At 63.6% G+C, this 20,703-nt stretch overlaps 3 protein-coding genes across 5 annotated transcripts; 1 reads left to right on the forward strand and 2 right to left on the reverse strand.

Annotated features, from left to right (window-relative positions):
• The first annotated feature begins 194 nt into the window (after nucleotides 1-194).
• LOC113459433 (diacylglycerol O-acyltransferase 2-like) lies at nucleotides 195-4,482 on the forward strand. 2 transcript variants are annotated; one of them, XM_074551442.1, is made up of 8 exons: nucleotides 195-434; nucleotides 1,808-2,002; nucleotides 2,075-2,182; nucleotides 2,423-2,493; nucleotides 2,573-2,777; nucleotides 3,237-3,411; nucleotides 3,515-3,717; nucleotides 3,811-4,482. In XM_074551442.1, exons 1-8 carry the CDS (start codon nucleotides 395-397, stop codon nucleotides 3,963-3,965), a joined length of 1,152 nt encoding a protein of 383 aa, XP_074407543.1. In that variant the 5' UTR covers nucleotides 195-394; the 3' UTR covers nucleotides 3,966-4,482. The 2 variants fall into 2 exon arrangements, with proteins under 2 accessions (XP_074407543.1, XP_074407544.1); XM_074551443.1 differs by having other exon boundaries at nucleotides 206-434; nucleotides 1,874-2,002.
• A 792-nt stretch (nucleotides 4,483-5,274) lies between these two features.
• P2RY4 (pyrimidinergic receptor P2Y4) lies at nucleotides 5,275-10,708 on the reverse strand. The gene is made up of 2 exons (XM_074551441.1): nucleotides 10,400-10,708; nucleotides 5,275-6,944 (listed from the first exon to the last, which is right to left on the reverse strand). The coding sequence occupies exons 1-2, from the start codon at nucleotides 10,684-10,686 to the stop codon at nucleotides 5,804-5,806; spliced, it is 1,428 nt and encodes a 475-aa protein (XP_074407542.1). The 5' UTR covers nucleotides 10,687-10,708; the 3' UTR covers nucleotides 5,275-5,803.
• Nucleotides 10,709-11,401: 693 nt separating this feature from the next.
• On the reverse strand, nucleotides 11,402-20,229 carry LOC102074287 (phosphatidylinositol 3,4,5-trisphosphate 5-phosphatase 2A). Of its 2 annotated transcripts, XM_074551553.1 has the most exons (26): nucleotides 19,567-20,229; nucleotides 18,993-19,413; nucleotides 18,163-18,226; nucleotides 17,519-17,651; nucleotides 17,320-17,437; nucleotides 17,106-17,243; nucleotides 16,900-16,987; nucleotides 16,704-16,790; nucleotides 16,449-16,556; nucleotides 16,246-16,360; nucleotides 15,983-16,089; nucleotides 15,707-15,809; nucleotides 15,155-15,351; nucleotides 14,788-14,905; nucleotides 14,583-14,679; nucleotides 14,280-14,418; nucleotides 14,104-14,203; nucleotides 13,774-13,862; nucleotides 13,465-13,546; nucleotides 13,274-13,363; nucleotides 13,075-13,191; nucleotides 12,904-12,992; nucleotides 12,662-12,749; nucleotides 12,351-12,506; nucleotides 12,162-12,243; nucleotides 11,402-12,083 (listed from the first exon to the last, which is right to left on the reverse strand). In XM_074551553.1, the coding sequence occupies exons 2-26, from the start codon at nucleotides 19,127-19,129 to the stop codon at nucleotides 11,540-11,542; spliced, it is 3,186 nt and encodes a 1,061-aa protein (XP_074407654.1). In that variant the 5' UTR covers nucleotides 19,130-19,413; nucleotides 19,567-20,229; the 3' UTR covers nucleotides 11,402-11,539. The 2 variants fall into 2 exon arrangements, with proteins under 2 accessions (XP_074407654.1, XP_074407653.1); XM_074551552.1 differs by lacking the exons at nucleotides 18,163-18,226; nucleotides 18,993-19,413; nucleotides 19,567-20,229 and having other exon boundaries at nucleotides 17,519-18,128.
• Nucleotides 20,230-20,703: the final 474 nt, after the last annotated feature.

Here is a 20,703-nt window from a genome sequence, read left to right on the forward strand (position 1 = left end):
GGTCTGGTGGCTGTGGAGCTCCAGGGTGATATTTTTGGGTGGCTCTGGGGCTGTCACATGGCAGTGTTTGTGACATTCCCCCAGTGTGGACGGTACCATTCCCAGGGGGATGCAGCATTCCCAGAGGAATTCAGCCCCTGCCAGCACCAACAGCCGGGACTTTCCAAGGAACAGCAACTTCCCAGCACAGCCCCAGTGCCTCACCCTCTGTGTGACCCTTCCAGGCACCAGCAGTTGCTCTCCATGCTCCTAATCCCAGCTGGAGCAGGTCCCCTCCCCTGAGCAGGGCCGGAGTCCCTTGGGTCACCTGGTTAAAGCCTCTGGACACACAGCCCGGCGCCCTCTGATTGCCAAACTCACCTTTCCACCCACGGCACCAGGAGCTCCTGCCACCATGAAAACCATCATAGCAGCCTGCTCCCAGAACCTCAGTGGTAAGAGATTCCCAAAAAGGGTTGGGATGGCTCCTGGTTTTCCAGCAGTGCCAGGAGCTGGTGGTTGTCACTCTTGTCTGCTTGCTTGGGAGTGCTGAGGAGAAAAGGGGTGTTGGGAGCAATTAGAGAGTAACTCCACAGAAAAACGCACTGTTGCTCTACAGGCATGAAATTTTGGATGGCTTTGGGAGCGTTACATACAAGATTCTCCTACAAATTCCAAATGTTGACTTTGCAGAGGCTCCTGTTATTGTGGATGGGGCTGACAGCAGAGCCCTGTGGGGTTCTCTGTGTCTGTGGTGTGGACATTCATGGGGTTTTTGGAATAGGAGCTATGAAAATTAAAAAGCAACAGTTTGGTGGGCACAAGTTTGCTGGGAAGAGCCCTGTCTTCTCTTCCCTGGGAAAAAGACCCTGGGTTCTGCAGGTGGCTGGGATTTTGGGGATGTGTGGTGGGTGGAAGGGATCACCCAGAGCCCAGCGTGCTGCATGGAAGAAAAGGACAAAAATTTCCCACTGGAAAATTCCCCCGTGGGCCAGAGATGGCTCCAGTGTTTAATTTATTTCGCTTGTCCCATTCCTGGTTTGGATTGAGCTGGGAAGAACTGAACCTCTGCCAGCTTTCTGAACCAGGGGTTGGTGGCTCTGCTCTGACACAGAGGTCCCTGCCTTGGGGAGCCACAGGGACAGGGCTGCTCCTGTGTCCCCCTGATTGTCTCTCTGGCCAACATGCAGATTTGGGGTAGTTTTCCCAAGAATACAAGGCTTTTGTGATGCTGGGGGGGCTCTCTGGGGTGGTCTTGTCCTGGGGACCTTTGGCCAGGAGCACTGTGCTGGCAGGGCCGGCACCTCAGGCCTGTTTTAGGGAGAGGGATGGGTCCAGGCTTGGAGTTTGGATCCTGGCTCCCAGCCCGGGGAGGTTAATGGTTCACCAAGATCAGCTGGAGGGAAGGGGTGGCAGGGGGAGTGGAGTGGCTGCGCTGCCACTGTGGGGACAGACTGGGATGGCCACCTCCAGCCACCCTGGCTTGGCCTTGCTGCTGGCCTTGGCACTTGCTGGGGGTGGTGCCTCCCTGCTGTGCCAGCTGAGAAATCCCCAAATCCCCTCCCCACCGAGGAGGGCACAGGAATGGTCCTGGGCACCGGGCATGGAGTGGGATGTGCCGCTGGTCTCAGCCCTGCTGGTGCACGGAGCTTTTGGGTTTGGAGTTGCCCAGTGCTCCCCGCTCTGGGGACAGCCCTGATTGCCCAGGGCCACCTCCTGGCATGGTCCAGAGCTTCCTGAGGATGCTCCTCCATTCCACCCCCCACACCCCATCCCTCCTCCCCCAGCTGCTCATCCTCCCCATCCCCATCCCGCCTCCCGCCGGCAGCCCGGTGGCTCCGCCCGCGTACGAGCCGCGCTGTTTCGGGCGGGGGCCGTGTCCCCCTCTCTGCAGGCAGCCGGGCCAGCATCCAGACCGCCCTGAGAACGCTGCTGGCCGTGCCCTGGCCCTCGCAGCGCGACATCGGCTCCGCGCTCCAGCTGCTGGCCGTGCTGCAGTGGGTGCTCAGCTTCCTGCTGCTGGGTGAGTGAGTAGGGGGCTGCGGGGGGTCCCGGGGGGCCGCACAGCCGCTCACCCCCTGCCCGGCTCCCGCAGGAATCGTCAGCCTCCTGCTCCTCATCTACCTGCTGTTCACCAGCCTCTGGCTCATCCCCGTGCTCTACCTGGCCTGGATCATCTTCGACTGGGACACGCCGGAGAAAGGTGTGCTGGCCGTGTCCCCGCTTCCTCCAGCTTTGCAGCGGGATGGGAGAGGGGCCCCCCTTTCAGGTGTCTCGCAGAATTTGGGGAGCACCACATTTCCCTTCCCTCCACTCCTCCATCATCAGCACCACGGTGGGCATGGGGATGCAGCGGGTCCGGGGGAGCGTTTCCCTTGGATCCGGCTGGGCTGGGCTGGGCTGGGCTGGGCGGCATCTCCTGGGGCCCCTCCCGGCTTTGCAGGTGGCAGGAGGCTGTCGTGCCTGCGGCGATGGACCGTGTGGAAGCACTTTCGGGATTATTTCCCGGTGAAGGTACGGCGCTGGGACCAGGTGGGACCACCCAAAAGGAGGTGCCACCGTCACGTTCCCGTGACTCCTTTTGCCCCCGCAGCTGGTGAAGACACACGACCTGTCCCCCAGCCACAACTACATCATCGGCTCGCACCCCCACGGCATCCTCTGCGTCGGCGCCTTCTGCAACTTCATCACGGGCTCCACGGGCTTCGAGGAGCTGTTCCCGGGCATCCGCTCCTTCCTCACCACGCTGGCCGGGAATTTCCGCCTGCCCTTGTTCCGGGAGTACCTGATGAGTGGCGGTGAGCGGTGCCTGCCCTGCCCGGCTCCTGATCCCTCCTGAAGCGCGGGAGGGATGGCGCTCCTGGAAAGAGGCAGAGCAGGGATGCTGCTCTGCTTGCGCTGTGCCTGAGCGGCGGCTTCACCTCGCAGCTCTCCCACACCTTGCCCACGCCCTGCCTGAGCTGCACCTTCACCCTGCTCGCACCCTGCCCGCACCTTGCTACACCCTGTCGGGACAGCTCCTCCGCCTTGCCCGCTGCTTGTCCACACCCTGCGAGTTCCCTCCGCCCTGACTGTCCCACGCTGCCCTCCCCGCTCCCTGCCCGCACCTTTCCCAGCCCTGCCCGCAGCAGAGGGAGCCCTTGTACCGTCCCTGCCCTGGTCCCGCCAGGTGCCGCCTCTCGGGGGGACCCTCGGCTGTCCCTGCCGGGTGTCCGGGCGCTGCCGTGCCACAGCCCCGGTGTCCCGTCCCGCCGCAGGGCTGTTCCCGGTGACCCGCCGCGCCATCGGGTACCTGCTGTCCCAGCAAGGCACGGGCAACGCGGTGGCCATCGTCATCGGCGGCGCGGCCGAGTCGCTGTCCTGCCGGCCCGGTGTCACCACGCTCATCCTCAAGAACCGCAAGGGCTTCGTGCGCATGGCCCTGCGCCACGGGTGGGTCACGGCTGGGACACTGACACTGGCACTGCCACCCCGCGGGTCCCGGCGGTGCCCAGCGCCCGTCACCACCCACCGTGTCCCCTCCCTCCCTCCTCAGGGCTTTCCTCGTCCCCTCCTTCTCCTTTGGCGAGAACGACCTCTTCCGCCAGGTGGTCTTTGAGGAGGGCAGCTGGATGAGGAGCATCCAGCGGCGCTTCCAGAAGATGATGGGCTTCGCTCCCTGCCTGTTCTACGGCCGCGGCCTCACCTCCTGCCGCTCCCGCGGCTTCCTGCCCTACGCCAGACCCATCACCACCGTGGGTGAGCACTGGGGCTGGGGGGACAGGGGAGCCACCTCCTGGGCTGTGTCCCCAGCGAGCCGGCCACCAGGCTGACCCCATCCCCTGCCGGCAGTGGGGGAGCCGCTGGCGGTGCCCAGGGTGGAGAACCCGAGCCGGGAGCTGGTGGATCGGTACCACGAGCTCTACATCCACGCCCTGCTCAAGCTCTTCAACGAGAACAAGACCAAGTACGGGCTGTCCGAGTCAGACGAGCTGCACATCCTCTGATCGCCACCAGCACCGGCCCCGTCCTGGCTCATGAGGGCTCTTGCAGGGGGAATTTCAGCCAGCCTGGCATGGGGGACATGCGGGGGACAGTCCCTGCTCTGGCCTGCTGGTCCTCCAGCCTGAGGGGGAGGTGGGAAGAGAGGGGGAAGTGAGGGGAGGATTGGGGAAGGCTCCCCCTGGCAGGGGGCTTGGGGGGGCCGTGGGTGACACAGCTGTTCCCTGCAAGGGGCTGGAGTGGGGCTGGGGCCAGCCGTGGGCACGGTCCCCCTGGGGTAACCAGGTCACCACAAGCTGAGGGAGGGGTGTCATGGGAGGAGGGACTGACCTGGGGTTTTTGGGGTGGCATCCTGATGACCAGTGGGACCAGCCTGGGATGACCAGCACAGCCCACCCTGGGATGGAAGGGGGACACTCCTGGACTTGGGGACCTGTGGATGTGTCCTGAGCCAGGACCATGTGGCCCCAGATGAGCCTTTCCTGCCATCTCCATACCCAATACAGATTTTGAACCTCCCAATGCCTGTCTGTGTGTGTTCCAGAGGTTGGGATTGGCAGCATGGTGGCAGTACCCCTGCACTGCCCATCTGGGTGCCCTTGCCCCCCTGTGTGTCCCCTCCCTGGCAGTCCCACCTCCAGCTGGGGCAGTGTTTGGCAGGGCCCTCGCACCACTCAGGTGCTGCCAAGCAGCTCCCAGATACACCTGAGCCACATTGGATATAATGGGAGGTGAGGGGCAGCTCTTACTGGTTTAACTGGGCTCAGGAGGGATGTCTCCTGCTCTCTCTGCTCTTGGCTCAGTGGTGAGTGAGGGTCTCTCTGGGTGGGACAGGGATGTGGGGCTGGGATGGGCCATCCCTGGGGCCATCTCCTTCATCTCCTTCCCCTGGGCACCTCCTGTGGGACATGGCTGTGTGTGACTGGTGTGGTTGCTGTGTGTGACACCCCAGTGACACTCTGGGCACGCCTTTCTTGGGCATGTGCTGGAAGGATTTGCAGAGAGTGATGGAGACAGGGACTTGCAGGGACTCCTGGGGCTCTTAGAGTGGGGACAGCCCTGTCCCTGTCCCATTCCTGCCAGGCTGGCGTGGGAGAGTCAACAGCACTGATACCAATCTCAGTGCACTGCTCTGCGCAGGCACTTGGTCAAACAAAAGGGCTGGGTAAACATTTGAGGAGCAAACACCCATAAAGGGAAATTCCCAAGAACCTTCCTGTCACCACGGGAGCTCCAGCTCATCCCCCCAGGGCTGCCCCAGTGGATTTTCTCTGGGGTGAGGGTGATTGTCTTGTCCCTCTTCCTTCTGTTGCAGGGAGAAACAGGCCTGAGGGTAGAGAGGGGAAGGGGCTTTATTGGGGTTTATGGGCAGCAAATGCCCCAGGCCATGTCCCTCCCCTCTGCCACGGACAGCAGCGTGACAGGGACATCTCTGAGAACCTGCCCAGCCTGGGCTCTGTCCCCAGGTTCAGTCTGGTCCCTGACTGTCACCACTGAGTCACCTGGAGGAGCTGTGCCTGCCCAGGGAGGCACCAGTGTCAATTCTCTGTAGTGATTTGTCAGCCCCATGTGTCCCCAGGAGTTCAGGGATGGAACACCAGCCTGCTGCCCCAAAAGAGCCTCCTCAGTGTCCTTCCCATTCCCATGAGTGTCTGGTGGCTCTCCTGCCCTGATCAGTACCAGCACCCTCCTCTCACAGTCTCAAAGGGCAGGGCTGGGACCAACCTGGGGCCTCCAGCCCTCATCCCTGCAGGGCAGGGCAGACACAGCTCAGGTCTGGGCACTTGGGAATGCCCTGAGAGGCTGCAGCTCCTGGAGCCCAGAGCTGAGGCTGCAAACCCCCTCAGCACCCCCCTCTGCTGTGTGCAGTCCCAGTCCCGCGGGTGACACCGGCCATGTGGCTGTCGTCCGTGAGGCTGTCTGCAAAGGGTGACACCAGGGCCAGGTCCAGCGTGGGCACGGGCCGGAGGCGCTGGGCAGCCCCGCGGCGCAGCCGGCCCCGGTACTTGTCCCCGGCCATGAAGTACAGGATGGGGTCCAGGCAGCTGTTGATGCTGGCCAGCGGCCGCGTGATCTTGTAGCTGAAGTTGATGATGTTGAGGGTCCTGCAGTCGGCCTGGAAGTAGCGGGAGGTGTAGTAGAGGGTGCGGGTGATGTGGAAGGGCACGAAGCAGATGGCAAAGACGGCCAGCACCACAATGATCATCTTGATGGAGCGCCTCTTGTAGGAGGGCATGCGGAGGCCGGGGCTGGAGAAGCTGGGCTTGCAGAGCCGCTTGGCCATCAGGCAGTAGCACAGCACGATGACCAGGAAGGGCACCCCGAAGAGCAGGGTCATGATGGAGGAGCTGTAGTGCACGTAGTGGTCGAATTCCTCAGGCTTGGTGGTGTCGTGGCACAGGGTGGTGTTGCCCTTGGAGCTGGTGGTGACGAAGATGAGGTTGGGGATGAGGCAGATGATGACCACGAGCCAGGCGGCCATACAGATGATGCGGGCGTGCTTGGTCTTCACCCACTTGAGGGAGCGGATGGGGTGGCAGATGCCCATGTAGCGGTGCACGCTGATGCAGGTGAGGAAGAGGATGCTGCTGTAGAGGTTGGCGTAGAAGAGGAAGCGCACAATCTTGCACAGCCCCGTCCCAAAGGGCCAATTGTTGCGGTCGGCGTAATAATAGACCAGGGTGGGCAGGGACAGGACGTAGAGCGTGTCCGAGAGGGCCAGGTTGACCATGTAGGTGGTGGTGGCGTTCCAGGGCCTCATCCTGGAGATGAACATCCACAGGGCCCAGGAGTTGAGGGGCAGCCCCACTACGAAGACGATGCTGTAGGAGACAGGCAGCAGGATGAACTTGAACTCCTCGTTGAAGACACACTTAGCCTCGGGTGCTGCTGTGGTGTTCCCCCCTGGCCAGGGAGCCGGCGTCGGTGTCCTCAGGGAAACCGGGAACATCCTCACCGGAGTGGCCATGGTGTGCCAGCCAGACCTAGGGAGCAGTTCACAAAGCACGCTAGTCACTGATCCCGACCATTGTCAGGCACAAAGCGTGGAAAGGAGCCAAAGCTGCCAGATTCTCTCCCCCTCCAGGAGCTCCGGCCACTTTGATGGTTCTCTGGTTTTTCTCAACTCACACGAGGGGAGCAGGCTCGGCAAAGCCTCCCCTCTGCAGCCCCTGCACTGACACTTATTAACCAACCATTAATCACCCATTAATTACTCCTTTGAGTTGGCGCAGGGACGGCAGCGCTGCGCGGAGCCTGGAGCGGGCCGGGGATGGAGCACCACGGCGGGGACAGAGCCCCTCCGGGCACAGCCCCACGGCCCCGCCGAACAATGAGACCCCGATGAGCACCAGCAGCCCTGGGCCGGAGACGGCGCAGCCTCTTGGAAGCTGCCTCAGCCTAATTGGCACCATCCTGACAATGCCGCTGCTCCCGGAGGGCTCCTCGGGAGAAGAAAGGCGGGAGGAGAAGAAAGGCTGGTCTGGGGGAATGTTGTGGCCCGGAGAAATCCTGGGGGGGCTTTAAAGGAGCCTTTGGGAGAGAGTGTCCCTGGACAGCGAAGAGCCGCTGGCTGCGGGTTTGTCTGTAGGGAGGGATGAGCTGAGCCCTGTGGGCAGGAGCTGCTGGAGCCAAGTCCCAGCTCAAGGCAGGCATGACCCTCCTGGCTGTGCTGGGATCAAAGGCTGGGATCTGTGAACTCCTGGGAAGTTGGAAGGGGGATAAGCTGTCAAAGTTCAGAGCTCTGTTCTCAAAGGAAAAGGAAGGATCTGCCACCTCCGTGGTGTCCAGCAGAGGATTGGTGAGGGCTGCCTGGGACTGCCCCTTTACACCCTCCACCATCCCTGGTGAAACGACTCCTCCAACAGAGGATGGATGCTTGGATGAGCAACCTGGGAGCAGAAGTGCTGTGCTGCTGGCGGAGATCAGTGTGTAGCCAAAACCATGTTTGATTGACAAAATTCCTTTTGTCCAGAGCTCATCCAGGAGACGACAGGGATGCTGCAAGGTGGAAGGACACATCCTCTGAGGTTCCTTCATCCCTTGGCTCCCTCATCATCCCCTCCTGTTCCCCTTTGCCCTGAGGATGTGCGGGCTCCTCCCAGCAGGAGTATCTTTGGGGTGTCTCTGTGGGCTCATCCCTGCCACGCCCTGCCTGCAGAGATACCTGGGCTTGACAGAGATGCCCATAAATGACTCAGCAGGCAGATGGGACAGCAGGGCCCCTCCAGCCCTGCTCCCGGGGCTCTGTTTGAGTTGCGGGCTGAGCTCCGGGCCCGCATCCAACACCCAGCGGCTCCTGGCCCGCCACAGCTCCCGCCTTTATTGCAGGGATGAGTTCAGAGAGCAACAGGCAGGTCCTGATCAAACATTAACAGTGGGGAGAACTTGGTTTGTTTTCTCAGGAAAACAGGTGGTAGAAAAGCTGAGCTTGCCAGCAGGTGCCAGTGGTGGTCCTGGCCTGGCAGCCATATGTCCCCAAGCTGCTGAGGACTTGAGAGACTGGGAGATTTTGTTTCCTCTTCCAACCTCTGGGTGCAAGGGAACACAAAGCTTTGAGGCTGATCAGAGCAGAGCTGCTGCAGGATCAGTGTTCGTGACACAGGTCACCAACCAATTCAGATATGGAGAAGACAGTACATAAAAGTTAATAATCAAGTGTGAAAAATGCATGAGGAAAAGTCCTGAGCAGCTGTGAACTGCTGGACTGCTCAGAGGAGAGCACAGGCACCCGGCTTCTGGCAGCTGACACAGCCTGAGCACAGTCAGCAGTGGGATTTAACCATTCCCAAGCACATTCCTTTGAGGATAACCACCGAAATATAGAAATGCAGAAGAAGATGACATTTGGCAAGTTATATCTTAACAAGTTTCTTGCTTCCTTATCTTAGTCACAACCAAATCAGTGATTGAAATTAATGAATCACATTGGTCTAGTCTGAGAACACATCACCACCAGCCCCATTCCTATTTCTTGTTGACATTCCTAGCAGAACTATCCTTGGCTGTGGGCTTTGGAGGACAGATCGAGGTTGGGACTGATTGTTGGAGCGGGAGATGGAAGGCACCGCAGGGGAAGAATGTGGAGCAGGGAGATGGAAAGGCCTGCAGGAAAAGGAATTGGAGCAGGGAGATGGAAAGGCCTGCAGGAAAAGGAATTGGAGCAGGGAGATGGAAGGTGCTGCAGAAAAAGGAATTGGAGCAGGGAGATGGAAGGTGCTGCAGGAAGAGGTGATGCTCTTGTTCTGCCTGTTTTGTGGATGTACAAGGAATGCTGCAGAACCCCTTGTCCATGGCCGGCACATCCCCCAGGGATGGTGTCTTTGGAGTGGTTTCCCCCAGGAAGCAGCAAGGGGGGTCCTGGAAAAGGCAGCAATAGCCATGGGCCAGTGGGAAGGGACAGGGCCAGCCGTGTGACACACTTTGAGGGCGCACGATGCCCTTGGCCACAGGATTGGCAGGTTATCCCTGAATCCTGGTCCTGCAGATGTTCCCAGCCAGAACTGTCCTTTGGCCCCACTGGCAGCACCAGTCCTGGTGGGATCTGAGGGCTCCCCCAGCCCTGGGGATTCAGGGAGGTGTTGGAAAGGCTCCAGTAAAATGGAGGAGTGGGACAACACCAGAGCAGAACCTGCCCTGGAGCCAAAGTCCTGCTGGTGGGACAGGATGGGAATGGGGGTGCTAGGACCATGGAGCAGCAGCAGGAGCTCGGAGAGGGGAGGTCAGAGCGGATTTTGGAGCAGCTGCCAAGGGATGGGTGAGCCTGGACCGGCTGCTACTGGAGCATGGGAAAAGCAGGGCTTTTCTCCTCGCCTAAGCCCTTGGAAATTGCAAAACAAGGGGAAATTATGCAAAACATCCTGCAGAAGGACCCTTGTCCCTAATCGCCACGCGGTTGGTGCAGCCAAAGCCCCGGCACAAGGGGATGTGACCCAATTCCAATCCTTCCCCTGGCCTGCAAGAGCAGCCAAGGCACGCTCTATCCCCGGGGACACCAGCAGGCTCGGGCGTTTCCCTCGCTGTCCACCCCGTCCCCTGGCCCGAGGTGACCCTGGCAGGGTGGGGGTGAGGGTTCCCTTCCCCCCTTGCTGGGCTGGCCCTGTCCCCAGCCACGGTGTCAGGCTGAGCCACGGCAGCACCAGGGCAGCTCCAACCCATGATGAGACAGATTTGGGAGATGGAGAGGAGGATGAAGGAGAGGAGGGGGACACACTGGGATGGATGAAGGCTCTCAGTGACAGAGGAAAGAGGTGGCATGTTAGAGAGGAGGGGGTACAGAGGGATTTGGAGGGCTGGTGAGCAGTGGCTGACCCCCACCCTGCACCCACCCAGCCCTGCAGGTCCCATCTCTGTCCCTCAGCCCAAAGCCCAGCTGGGACCTCGTGACCATGGCAGGGCTGTCGCTCCCGGCTGTCACCGAACAGGGGCTGTCCCGGCTCACCTGCAGACCTGGGCGGCTCTCAGGAGTGGGGCCCCCACGGGGACAGCCTGTTCCCCACGCGGGACGGGGCCATGCCGGGGGCTGTGGGTGGCTCTGGCCGTGCCGTGCCGTGCCGACTGTGCCCTCTCCGCTTCCCACGGCCGGGAGCAAAGTGCCCAGGGAAGGCAGGGCTGGAGGCGGGCAGAGGCGGAGGCAGGAGCTACCGCAGGGCTCAGCCCCAATGTGCTCCCATCCCTCTGTTGCCCTCGCAGGCTTTGGGCCACCTGCAGCCCCCGGACACGGGGCATGGTGGCCTCTCCTATGCTGTCACAGCCCTTTCCCCAGGAAAGGGGAATGCTCCTCCACCACGAGGGCACGGCCCCTCATCCATGGGCACCATGTCCCCCCGCCCGTGGTGACCACATCCCTCCGGCCATGGGCACCGTGGTCACTCAACCACAAGGTCCATAGTCCCTCTCCCATGGGCTGTGTCCCTCTGCCCGCGGTGACCACGGCCCCTCTCTCATGGAGACCGCAGTCCCCCAGCCACGAGGGTCGCAGCCCCATCCCTGGGGCCCCTCGCCCCCCCCAGGACAGCCCCGCTGCCCCCGGGTCCCGCAGTGCCCGCGGCGCTGTCCGCTGGCCCCCGGCCCTGCGGGGCGATCCTGGGGACAAAGGCGGCCACTGCCACCTTGAGGCCAGCCCGGGCATCGTGTCCCCAAACCGGGGCCACCGCGCGTGTGGCACAGCCAGGACACGGCCAGATCCCTGCGTGTTTGAGGGGATGCCTCTCTCCCTGTGCCGAGCAGGGCGGGGGATCAAGGGCTGTGACACCCGTCAGCTTTGCCGTGGGCAGGGGCGGCCTCGAGGGCTGGGATGCGCAGGGTTCCCATGGGATGTGCAGGACTCCCGTGGGATGCAGAGAGCTGTGGGACAATGCTTTGGTGTTTTCTCCACCTGGCTCGGTATTTTTTCTGCTTGCCCTTCCTCGGAAGCAGGTGAGCAAACACACACCCAGTCCCTGACGCTTTATTCTGGAGAGTGAGAGCAAAGGGAAGCGGCGCGGCCTGGGGAGCTGTGCTGGAGGGAAATTCCTCCGGGAACATTGAGGGAGGAGGGAGCAGCTCCGAGGGCACCGGGGCGCACGGGGCACAGCTGTCGCTACATCCTGGCCGGCTGCGGGTCGGCGGGAGGAGCGGGCTGAGCCTCCAGGTCCAAGGCACCGAGCGCTCCCCGCTTCCCGAGCGGCCTCGGCGCCTCCCGGTGGGGCCGCGGCGGCGGCTCCAGGCCGTGCTGGGTCTGGCGCGGTGGCAGCTCCTGCCTGTCCCCCCTGCCCTGCGGGGACACCTGGCTCAGGTGAGTGGCCGCATACAGCGAGCAGTCGCCCAGCCCCAGCGCATCCCGCGTCAGGACGGCTGATTTGGGTCTCTTGTGGTTTCCCGCTCTGGGGGGGCTCAGGGGGTGCCCTGGGGACGGGCTCAGTGGCGCGCAGTGGGGCCGGCCACCCCACGGCTCCTCCTGTGAGGATAACGGGACCTGCACTCCAGCGGGGCTCCGGCAGCGCTGCCCCCGGGCCGGGCTCTCTCCCCGCTGCCTGGGGGCTTCTCCGGGGGCCGGGAGCCACGCGTTGGGCACCCCCTCGAAGATGAAGTAGGCAGGGTTGGTGTAGCCCGTGGCCGGCTCCGGAAGGCTGCGGGGGCGGCTCCTGCGAAGCGCACAGAGGGAAGGGGCTCAGCATCCCCCCGCTCCGGGGCTGCGGCACGGCCGAGCCCACCCGGGGTACCTGAGGCGTTGCGGGGCCGGCTTGGGGCACGCCGGGGGCTCTGCCGCCGGCTCAGCATCCTCCTCCTCAAAGCTGATCCACTCTGCAAAGGCAGCCAGGTCAGGCCTCACGTCACGGCCGGGGCCAGAGGGAAACGTGGCCCAGGATGTCCCAGGGCACCGGGAGGGGGCTGCGTGCGGCCGCCGTTACCGTAGAGCCGCTCGCGGGTGCCGCTCCGGCCCCGGGGCACCCGGACCCGCATCCAGCCGCGCACAGAACCCGTCTCCTCGCCGCGGTGGAACAGGAACGTCTCGAACTGCTGGGCCGTGCTGCCGATCGCTGACCTCAGGGCCAGGCAGCACTCCCCTGCGGGCACAGCGTCAGCCCCCGGGGGCAGGGTGGGTGCCAGGGTCCCTCCTGCCAAGCTCCCAACCTCACACCCAGCAGGCTGTAAGCTGGGAGGGCTGTGCTTGGCACTCCTCTGCCACCATGGTGGCCCCAGTGTCACCATCCCCATATACCGTAGGACTCGCAGCTCTCCACGCCCTTGATGCTGAGGAGCAGGTGCTGGTCCCCCAGATACTCCAGGTCGGGCAGGATGGGGTTCAGCTGTGCACAGAGAGGGGAGGCTTAGGGGGCTGCCAAGGGGTGGGGGGCACAGGGAGGCTCTGTCCTGGGGGTGGTGACAGCTGCAGCTGCCTTGGGGTTCAGGGCAGAGAGCCAGAGGCAGGGATGGGGGTGAGGATGCTCCAGGGCCACGCACCACAGGCAGATGCTTGGAGGACCAGCCCAGCTTGAGGAACCCGGGGATGTCACAGTTCTGGAAGGTGTTCTCCCCGCTCCGCTGCACCTCTGGAGGGGACAGAGGGACACAGAGCTCCAGCCAGGCCAGGTCACCCCCACAGCCACACCCAGCACCCCAGCACCCCCTCACCCTCCAGGCAGTAGGAGTGGAACTCGATGTAGCACTTGCTACGGCTCGTGGTTTTCAGGATCACCTCGATGCTCTCCCACTCGATGCAGGCCAGCGCCTCGGGGCCGGAGCCAGGAGCTGCAGGCAGGTCCTGGCAGGTCAGGGTGTGCCAGGGCTCACCCCAAACCCAGCCCCAGGGGTGACAGACCCCAGCCCTTACCCTCCTTGGGCACAAACTGAGACGTCACTCCCACCTCAAAGGTGGCAAAGACAGGTGAGTGGTCACTGGTCACGATGTCATCAGTGCAGCCTGGATGGCAGGAGGGACAGCTTGGGGAGGGTCCCAGAGCCCTGGGGTCCTGGGCAGCACTGGCCTCCCCTGGCTGCCGTGTCCCCAAGGGTCTCACTCACCGTAGGAGTTACAGACCATGTGGGTCTCCGGGTGTGACTTCCACAGGATGCGGTCACACCACGAGGGGACATTGATCCTCATCTACAAACAGAGAAAGCAGCTGGTCCAGCAGCCCCTCAGTTCTGGGTCCCCCTGCCCAGAAGGACATCCCAGCACCCCAAAAAGTGAGTTCCCTCCTGCCCAGACCCTGTTTTGGTAGGGAACAGGCTGATGGAGCTGAGGGGACAGCATCACCACGCAGCCCCCTCAGCATCCTGCTGGCCCTGTCCCCAGAGTTGTCCTACTTGGAAGGACGCCTCTGGACTCACCCCTGTGGGCTTGGACTTCTGCCACACGTAGGTGTCCCGGGTGCCCCGCTCGTAGCGGTACGTGGGAGGGAAGGAGATGTCACCCTCACCTGCAATCAGGACACACAGGTGGCATGGGGTCCTGCCTGTCCCCACGGGGTGTCATTGTCCCCACAGCAGGCTCACACCCCTGGCCCGGTGCACACCAAGGTCCCCCAGGCTCTCAGCACCTTGTACAGTGCTGAGCCAGGAGAGGGGACCTTGAGAGCTGGGGGTGACACGGGGAGAGCTGTGGGGACCCTGGTGGCACTGTCCCAGCAGGAGGAGCAGCGCCCTTGTCCCCACACTCACTGAACCGCAGGAACACTTTGTTCTTCTCTCGCTCCAGGTTGAGCTGGTCAACAGCCAGGAGGGCTTGAAACTCCTTCTTGACGATGTGGGTGAGGATGTCCTGTGCCAGGGAAGGGACAGTGACCCCCTGGGCTCCCCTCCCCCCACTGTCCCCAGCCTGGCACCGCAGGTCCCACCTGCACATCCATGTCCAGGCGGTAGTTGAGGTCCCCGAACCAGAAGAGGTGGGTGAAGCGCAGGGTGAGGTCAAAGCCCCCCAGACGTTTGTCCCCCAGAGCCAGGGAGTGCAGGATGTCACTGTAGTTCTGGTTACGCCTGCAAGGGGACAGCAGCACCCCGTGAGCCACCCCGGGGACACCTCTCATTCTATTCCTGCCAGGTGGGGACAGGGGCAGCCCCACAGCCCCTCAGGGCTCCTCCAGCCCCCTGAGACACCCACCTGCCCCATGGCAGCCCCACCCTCCCCATCCCTGCATCACCTGTGGGTCTTCTCACTGCCGGAGGCCAGGTGGCAGTTGACAAAGCCAAATGAGGTCCCATTGAAAAGGAAGGAGACGCCCACAGCTCCCTTGTTCCCTGCAGGGATGTGCCACCGCTGAGCTCTGGGGGAGCCCGGGGGTCCTGTGCTGGCCCTCAGGCTGTTCCCTCCCTCAGGGTCACCTCCCAGCCCCATCCCCGCCCTACCCAGCGTGTTGGCAATTCCGGTTTTCACGCTGGAGGTGTGGACGTGGCTGATGCGCCGCTGGTGCTCCGGCTTCACCAGCACCACGATCTTGATGCTCCACAGGCACTGCAGGGCCACCTGTGGGGGGACAGGGGGTGAGTCTGCCTGCCCCCCATCCTGCCCCGTGGCCAGGAGGATGAGGCTGGACACACTGGTAGGTCAGCGTGAGCCTGACCCCTGGGGACAACGCTCAGGGGAATGTGGGGCATGGGGCTTTCCCTGGGCTGATTTGGGGTAGGTGGGGGACAACCTAGGGGTTGCGGTGAGAGCTGTGGGGTAATGGCTGCTGGTACCCAGCCCCCCAGGGCTGGCTGTGCCCGCCGTTACCACTCGGTAGTCGATGGCCATGAGGCTCTTGAGGGAGGCGCAGAGGAACTCGACCCACTCGCGGTCGCCCAGGGAGTTCTCCTGGGTGCCGATCACATACAGGTCGTGGGGGATGCAGGCTGTGGTCTCGTCCTGTGTGCGCCCCAAGCCCCTCGAGGTCAGCCATGAGGCCAGGGAGCGGGGTGGGGGCGTGCTGCCTGCGGGCAGGGACGTGTGTCACACAGAGGGGACGTGCCAGCACCCCGAGCTCCTCTCCAGCCTAGCCCTGCCTGTCCCCAAGAGCTGCCTGCCATCCTGGATCAGCCGTGTGCATCCCAGATTTGCAGTCCAAACCCCTCATGATATCCCTGCTCCTCTGTCTCCCCAGCACCCTCCAAGTGAGCGGATCACCACAGGACAGACAAAGCCCATGGCAGCCAGATTGGTTCTTCTCCAGCCTCCTCCTCAAACTGACCACCAGCTCGGACCTGAGACATCTCCCAAAACCCAGCTAGGCTCGCAAAGAGCCACAACAACCTCCCAGGACAAGGCCACCTTCTCCTGGTCCCTTACCCATGTTCCAAGTCCCAACATACACCGAGATGATCTCAGGCTCATCCAGGTTGGAGTGCTGGATCCTCATCAGCTGCAGCAGCTGGCAAAAAGCCTCTCGCTTCTGCAGGATGGTCACGGTGTCTTAGAGACATGGGGGGCACAGCACCCCAGATCAGGTGGGCATCACTCCCAGGTGTAGGAGCCAGCTTGAGACCACTGATTTGCTGTTTCCCCCATTCCCAAGGGCCCCATATTCCCCCAGGACACTCTGTGGGCATGGCTGGTGCTGCTCACCCGGGCATTGGGGAAGATGAAATCTCTGCTCAGGCTCTTCTGGTTCTCACGGGCACACACCAGCCTCACCTTGCTCTGCACACTCTGGTACTTGATCAACTGCAGGACTGAGTCATGGGGGTCAGGGGGGCATGGTGGCCCTCACTGCCCGCCACAGGGGGTGTGACAGAGCATGTGGCCTATCCCCGTGGCATCAGGCCTATGGCGGGGAATAGCCCCAAAGAATGCCAGTGACAGCCAGCAGGAATGCAGCAGTCCCTTACTCTTATCCTGTGGGATCACCTCCTCCGGGGAGCCACTGCCCCGCTTGGTGACAGTCACTGTCCCCGACTCCACGTCCACCACCAGGCCTGCACGCTGCGACTTGCCCACCTTCACCTGCACATGGGGATGTGGCTCTGGAGTTGTCCCCACACCCGCCCTGCCCAGCAGTGACACAGGGGTCCCTCCATGTCCCCAGCCTCACCTCGAAGTTCTGCACGGCCAGGGGCCTGGCAGCTGGCAAGGGGGACATGGCCACGCTGGGCAGGGCCAGGTTGTGCCTTGTCACCGTCTCCTGAAGTGACTTCAGCACCTGCCAAAGGGACAGGCAGTGTGCTGGGGGCACTGGGACAACTGGGAGCCCTGGGCTGTGCTGCCACCAGAGCTTGGTTTAACAGAGGGGTTAATTTAGGGGAGGGGGAGCTGTGTCTCCCCCTGCACCATGACTGGGGTCAGGCACCTTCTTCTCCAGCGAAGACAGGAGGTGGTTGACAGTGGAGATCTTGCTGAGGAGCAGCTCCAGGTCTGGGTCGCTGCTCAGGAAGCCCTGAAGGGGAGGATAGATAATTTTGGAGCAGCACGGTGGCACTGGAGTGGTGGATTCCTTGCTGTGGGTCTGGGATGTGGAGGTCCCTGGGGGCTGTGGGGGCACTCACCTGCTCCCTGGCCGGGCTGCGAGGGGACACAGGGGAGTCGAACACCCTGGCCAGGGTCTCCAGACCCGCCAGCGTGAAGTCGATCTCACTGCAGGGAAGGAGAGAAGGGGCGCTGTGGGCGTTTCCCGGGCCTTGACGCACAGAAAGGGGACAGGGACCGGGGGGGTGGCCCCGCTCCAGCCCCGCCATCCCCAGGCCGCACTGACCTGTGCAGTGCCCGGCAGGCGGTGGCCAGCGCGGTGCTGAGGTGCCGCAGCTGCGGGTGCCCGTGGCACAGAGCCTCCAGGTCCTGCACGTGGTGGGTCAGGTACTCGGCCATGAAGCCCATGAAGTCACTGGCCGGGCTGGGACAGGGGTGGACATCAAGATCCCCCCTGGGCACCACCATCCCATCTCCCGGGGCGGGCAGGGCAGCGTTACCTGCTGTGGAGCTGCTCCTGCAGCCTCTGGTGCAGCTGCTGCGGGATGGGGCTCCGGCTGGAGGGGGCAGCGCCGGGACACGGCACCGTGTGCCCCCAGCCCCGGGCATCCTCCCCGTCTGCGGGCAGAGTCAGCAGCTCAGCGGGACCCTCCCCTCCCGCCGCCAGCCCGGCACGGCCCCCGGCCCCTCCCGGCTCACCCGAGTCCTCCTCGGGCCGCGGCCGGGGCACAGCGTGCAGCAGCGGGGTCACCAGCCCATTGTTGGGGTGCTGGTAGGCACCGATCAGCTCGGGGAGGGTGCGGAAACACTTGGCTTGGATGCCCTGGATGGTCTGGGGAGGCAGAGAGGGGGAAGCATCATCACATCCCCTCCTCTGCCAGGGTAGCCCCAGCCTGCAGGGTTTGGTGGGTCTGTCTCTCAAAATGTGCCCGTGGTGAGTGGGAAGGGCCAGCTGGACACCGGGCCCAGCAGGCAGGGATGCTCCCTGCGGGCACCCAGGATGCTCTTTTAGGGGGCAGGAAGGGCAGCTGGAGAAAGTTGGGTACCAGGAGAAACCCTGAGGGGACATGGAAGCGAGCGCAGAACAGACCCCGCGTGAGGACAGGCACCGTGGGGCTGGCTCTGTGTGGCCAGGCTGTGACAGCGCCGGGATGCTGTGCAGAGGCAGCTCCTCCAGAGCTGGTGAGGCTGCAAAGCGCCCGCATCCTGCAGCTTGTGCAGAACGCAAACCACAGGCTGATGCCACCTCGCCGGGGAGGGGGACGAGCACCCCGGGCCCTGCACAGCTGCATCCTGCCCACATCCAGCTCCCAGGCACCGCCCAGGCTGGGGACTGCACCCACCTGCACGGAGAGCAGCCCCTCCTCATCGGGGAGGATGCGGTAGGTGTAGACGTGCCTCTGGAACCTGGAGAGAGCAGGTGAGGGCCCCGTTCTGCTGCCCTCGGCAGCGCTGGGGCCCAGCCCTGAGACAGACACCCCTTCCCCTCTGCAGGGAAAGGAGCTGAGCCAGCATTTCTAGAAATAAATCATCACCCCCAGCTCGGAGTCTGCGGGAGGATGTGCAGTGTTCCCCTGGTCCCAAACAGCCCGGGACAGCTGTGACTCCCCCAGCACTCGCTGGGCTACCCACAGAGCCTTTGCCATGCTCCACACCCCCAGAGCCCAAATTTGCGTTTGTCCCACACAAAGAGCCAGGGCAGTGAAGGAAAGGGGCGCATCCTGCCAAACCTGCCCGCACAGACATGTGACAGCAGGCAGGAAGGGTGCAGGGCAGGAAGGGTGCAGAGCAGGAAGGGTGCAGGCAGCAGCGCTCTCAGGGGCTGCACACCTGGTTCCAGGTGTGGGGATGAAAAGAGGCCCCATCTTGGGGGCTGTAGCCCCAAATCCCCAGCACGGGAGATGCTCACAGGCCAGCAGGCAGCCCAGAACAGCTCCGTGTGCCCCGGATTTGGGGTTACCCGTTCAGCAGCCATGGTGCTGGGCATGGTTGTGGGCCCAACCTTCATCCTACTCCCAACCCGGGGATCACTCAAACCCCAGTGCCAGGGTGCTGCCACCCCACCCACATCCCTGCAGCTCTTCCATGAGGTTTTGGCAGTGCCTGGAGCAGGGAGAGGCACAGATGGAGGCAGGTAGGGGACAGAGGCACAGAAGGCGCGGCAAGGACTCACAGGAGGCACAGGGCATATGCGCCCTTCACCGACTCGCTGTCCCGCACCAGGAAGGAGCCGTCCCGCCCAGCCTTGCCCAGCAGCTCCTCAGCCACCACCTGGCTGATGTCGCGGTGGTACCAGCGCGCTGCCGCCATCCTGCCCAGCCGTGTCCCCGTCCCAGCGCCACATCCAGCTCAGCAGGGGCTGCTGGGACTCACGGGGGCTGCTGGGGCGGGTGAAGGAGGGGGCGGCGTGGGGACACCGTGTCCCCTGTACCCAAGAGTTGTGCTGGCTGCAGGTCCCGGCCGGTGACAGGGAGACACCGAGGTGATGCTCATGGGGACAGGGTGCCCTGCGACCGGGCAGCGTGGCAGGAGCAGCCGGGGGGCAGCTGGGGGAGGCTGGGGGTCCGGGTGATCCTCATCACGGGGGCTCCAGCCTGCAGGGAGCACGGGGGCAGATCAGCGAGCGCATCTCTGCTGGTGGCGGGGCACAGGAAAAGCGGCCCTGGGCCACCATCCTGCCGCTGAGCGCTGCGAGGACAGGCCATGCTGGTGGCACCCAGGGCTCCGACCCCACCCGACACACTCACCGTCCCTCCCAGACGCCGTGCGGGGCTCCCGAGACTCCTGCGGGGCGCTGCGGGCAGCGAGCTGAGCTTTTGGGGTTCAGCCGAGCGGGAGCGGGGCCGTGATGCTGCTGGGCTCCCCCGGCTGTCACAGCGGCCCCGGGATCCCGCAGTGCCCCCCGCGATGCCCTCGGTGCCCGTCCCACGGGCCGCTCCCCCCGCTCGGCACCGCGGCGGCCGCGCTCTTCCTCCTCCGGAGCGCCCCGCTCTCCCCGGCCCCGGAGCGGCCTCCTCGCTCCTCCTCCAGCCCCGCTACCGGGGCCAGGCGGCGGCCGCGGGGGCTCGGCACGGCGGGGACAGCCCCGGGCGCGCCCTGCCTCCCTCCAGCAGCTCCCTGCACATCCTGCCGGGATGAGGGATGGCAGAACGCTGGAACAAGGCACTGCCAGCCGTGCAGGATGGCACACAGCCCCTGAAATATGTTTGGGGTGGTGGCAGGGCTTGAGCTGCCCACTCCTGGGGACCTGCTGCCCACCTTGGGGCCGAGAGAGACGGAGCTGAGGGCACCGGGCACCCACAGTGACACTCGTGTCACCACACCTGGGTGTGCCCGGCCTGCAGAGAGGGAATTTGGGTTCAGGGGCTCCCGGGAAGGGGTCGGGAAGGAGGGAGACTTTTCCCAGCAGACAGGGTTTGGACAGCACGGCAGGTCCCGGATGCAGCGCCCGAGGTTTTACTCCTTGTGGCCAGGAGCGAGCAGGGCCCGCACGTGTGTGGTGGCTCGAGCTGCCAGGGTGATTAACAGCAATTAATTACAGATGAGCAGCAGCCACCGTCTGCTGTCCGAGTGCCTGGCAGCTCCAGAGCTGCTCAGGAGATAGATGGAGAAGCAGATTCCTGCTGGAGGAGGATGAGGATGAGGATGGCGCACTGTGCCAAGCCGTACTCCTGACTGTTCCTCACCCTTGGCACCACTGCACATCCCTGCATGCTCAGGGACTGTTCCCCCCACCTCCTGCCCCAGCCCTCCAGCACAGATGTGCCAAAACCCCCTGTGAGGCTTCCTGCTGGCTCCCCAGCCTCGAGAGGAACCTGTGGCCAGGCCAGTGAGAAGTTGGGCCCCTGGGTTTGTTTTGGGCTGGTGTTCTGGTCACACAGCAG

This window comes from Zonotrichia albicollis, chromosome 14 (assembly GCF_047830755.1).
Source record: "Zonotrichia albicollis isolate bZonAlb1 chromosome 14, bZonAlb1.hap1, whole genome shotgun sequence".
Lineage (NCBI taxonomy): Eukaryota > Metazoa > Chordata > Aves > Passeriformes > Passerellidae > Zonotrichia > Zonotrichia albicollis.

Bases quoted from the DNA above. Each gene is read 5' to 3' on its own strand.
- P2RY4 (XM_074551441.1), bottom strand. From the start codon at position 10,686: ATGCCCCGTGTCCGGGGGCTGCAGGTGGCCCAAAGCCTGCGAGGGCAA. The intron at 6,945-10,399 runs GTGAGCCGGGAC...ACTGCTCCCTAG, and splicing joins AGAGCCGCCCAGGTCTGCAG to GTCTGGCTGGCACACCATGG.
- LOC102074287 (XM_074551552.1), bottom strand. From the start codon at position 18,122: ATGTGGGCAGGATGCAGCTGTGCAGGGCCCGGGGTGCTCGTCCCCCTC. The intron at 16,361-16,448 runs GTGAGGCTGGGG...CCCCATGTGCAG, and splicing joins TGGCCGTGCAGAACTTCGAG to GTGAAGGTGGGCAAGTCGCA. The intron at 13,863-14,103 runs GTGAGTGTGGGG...TCCTGATTGCAG, and splicing joins CAAAGTGTTCCTGCGGTTCA to GTGAGGGTGACATCTCCTTC.
- LOC113459433 (XM_074551442.1), top strand. From the start codon at position 395: ATGAAAACCATCATAGCAGCCTGCTCCCAGAACCTCAGTG. The intron at 2,183-2,422 runs GTGTGCTGGCCG...CCGGCTTTGCAG, and splicing joins CTGGGACACGCCGGAGAAAG to GTGGCAGGAGGCTGTCGTGC. The intron at 3,718-3,810 runs GTGAGCACTGGG...CCCTGCCGGCAG, and splicing joins CAGACCCATCACCACCGTGG to TGGGGGAGCCGCTGGCGGTG.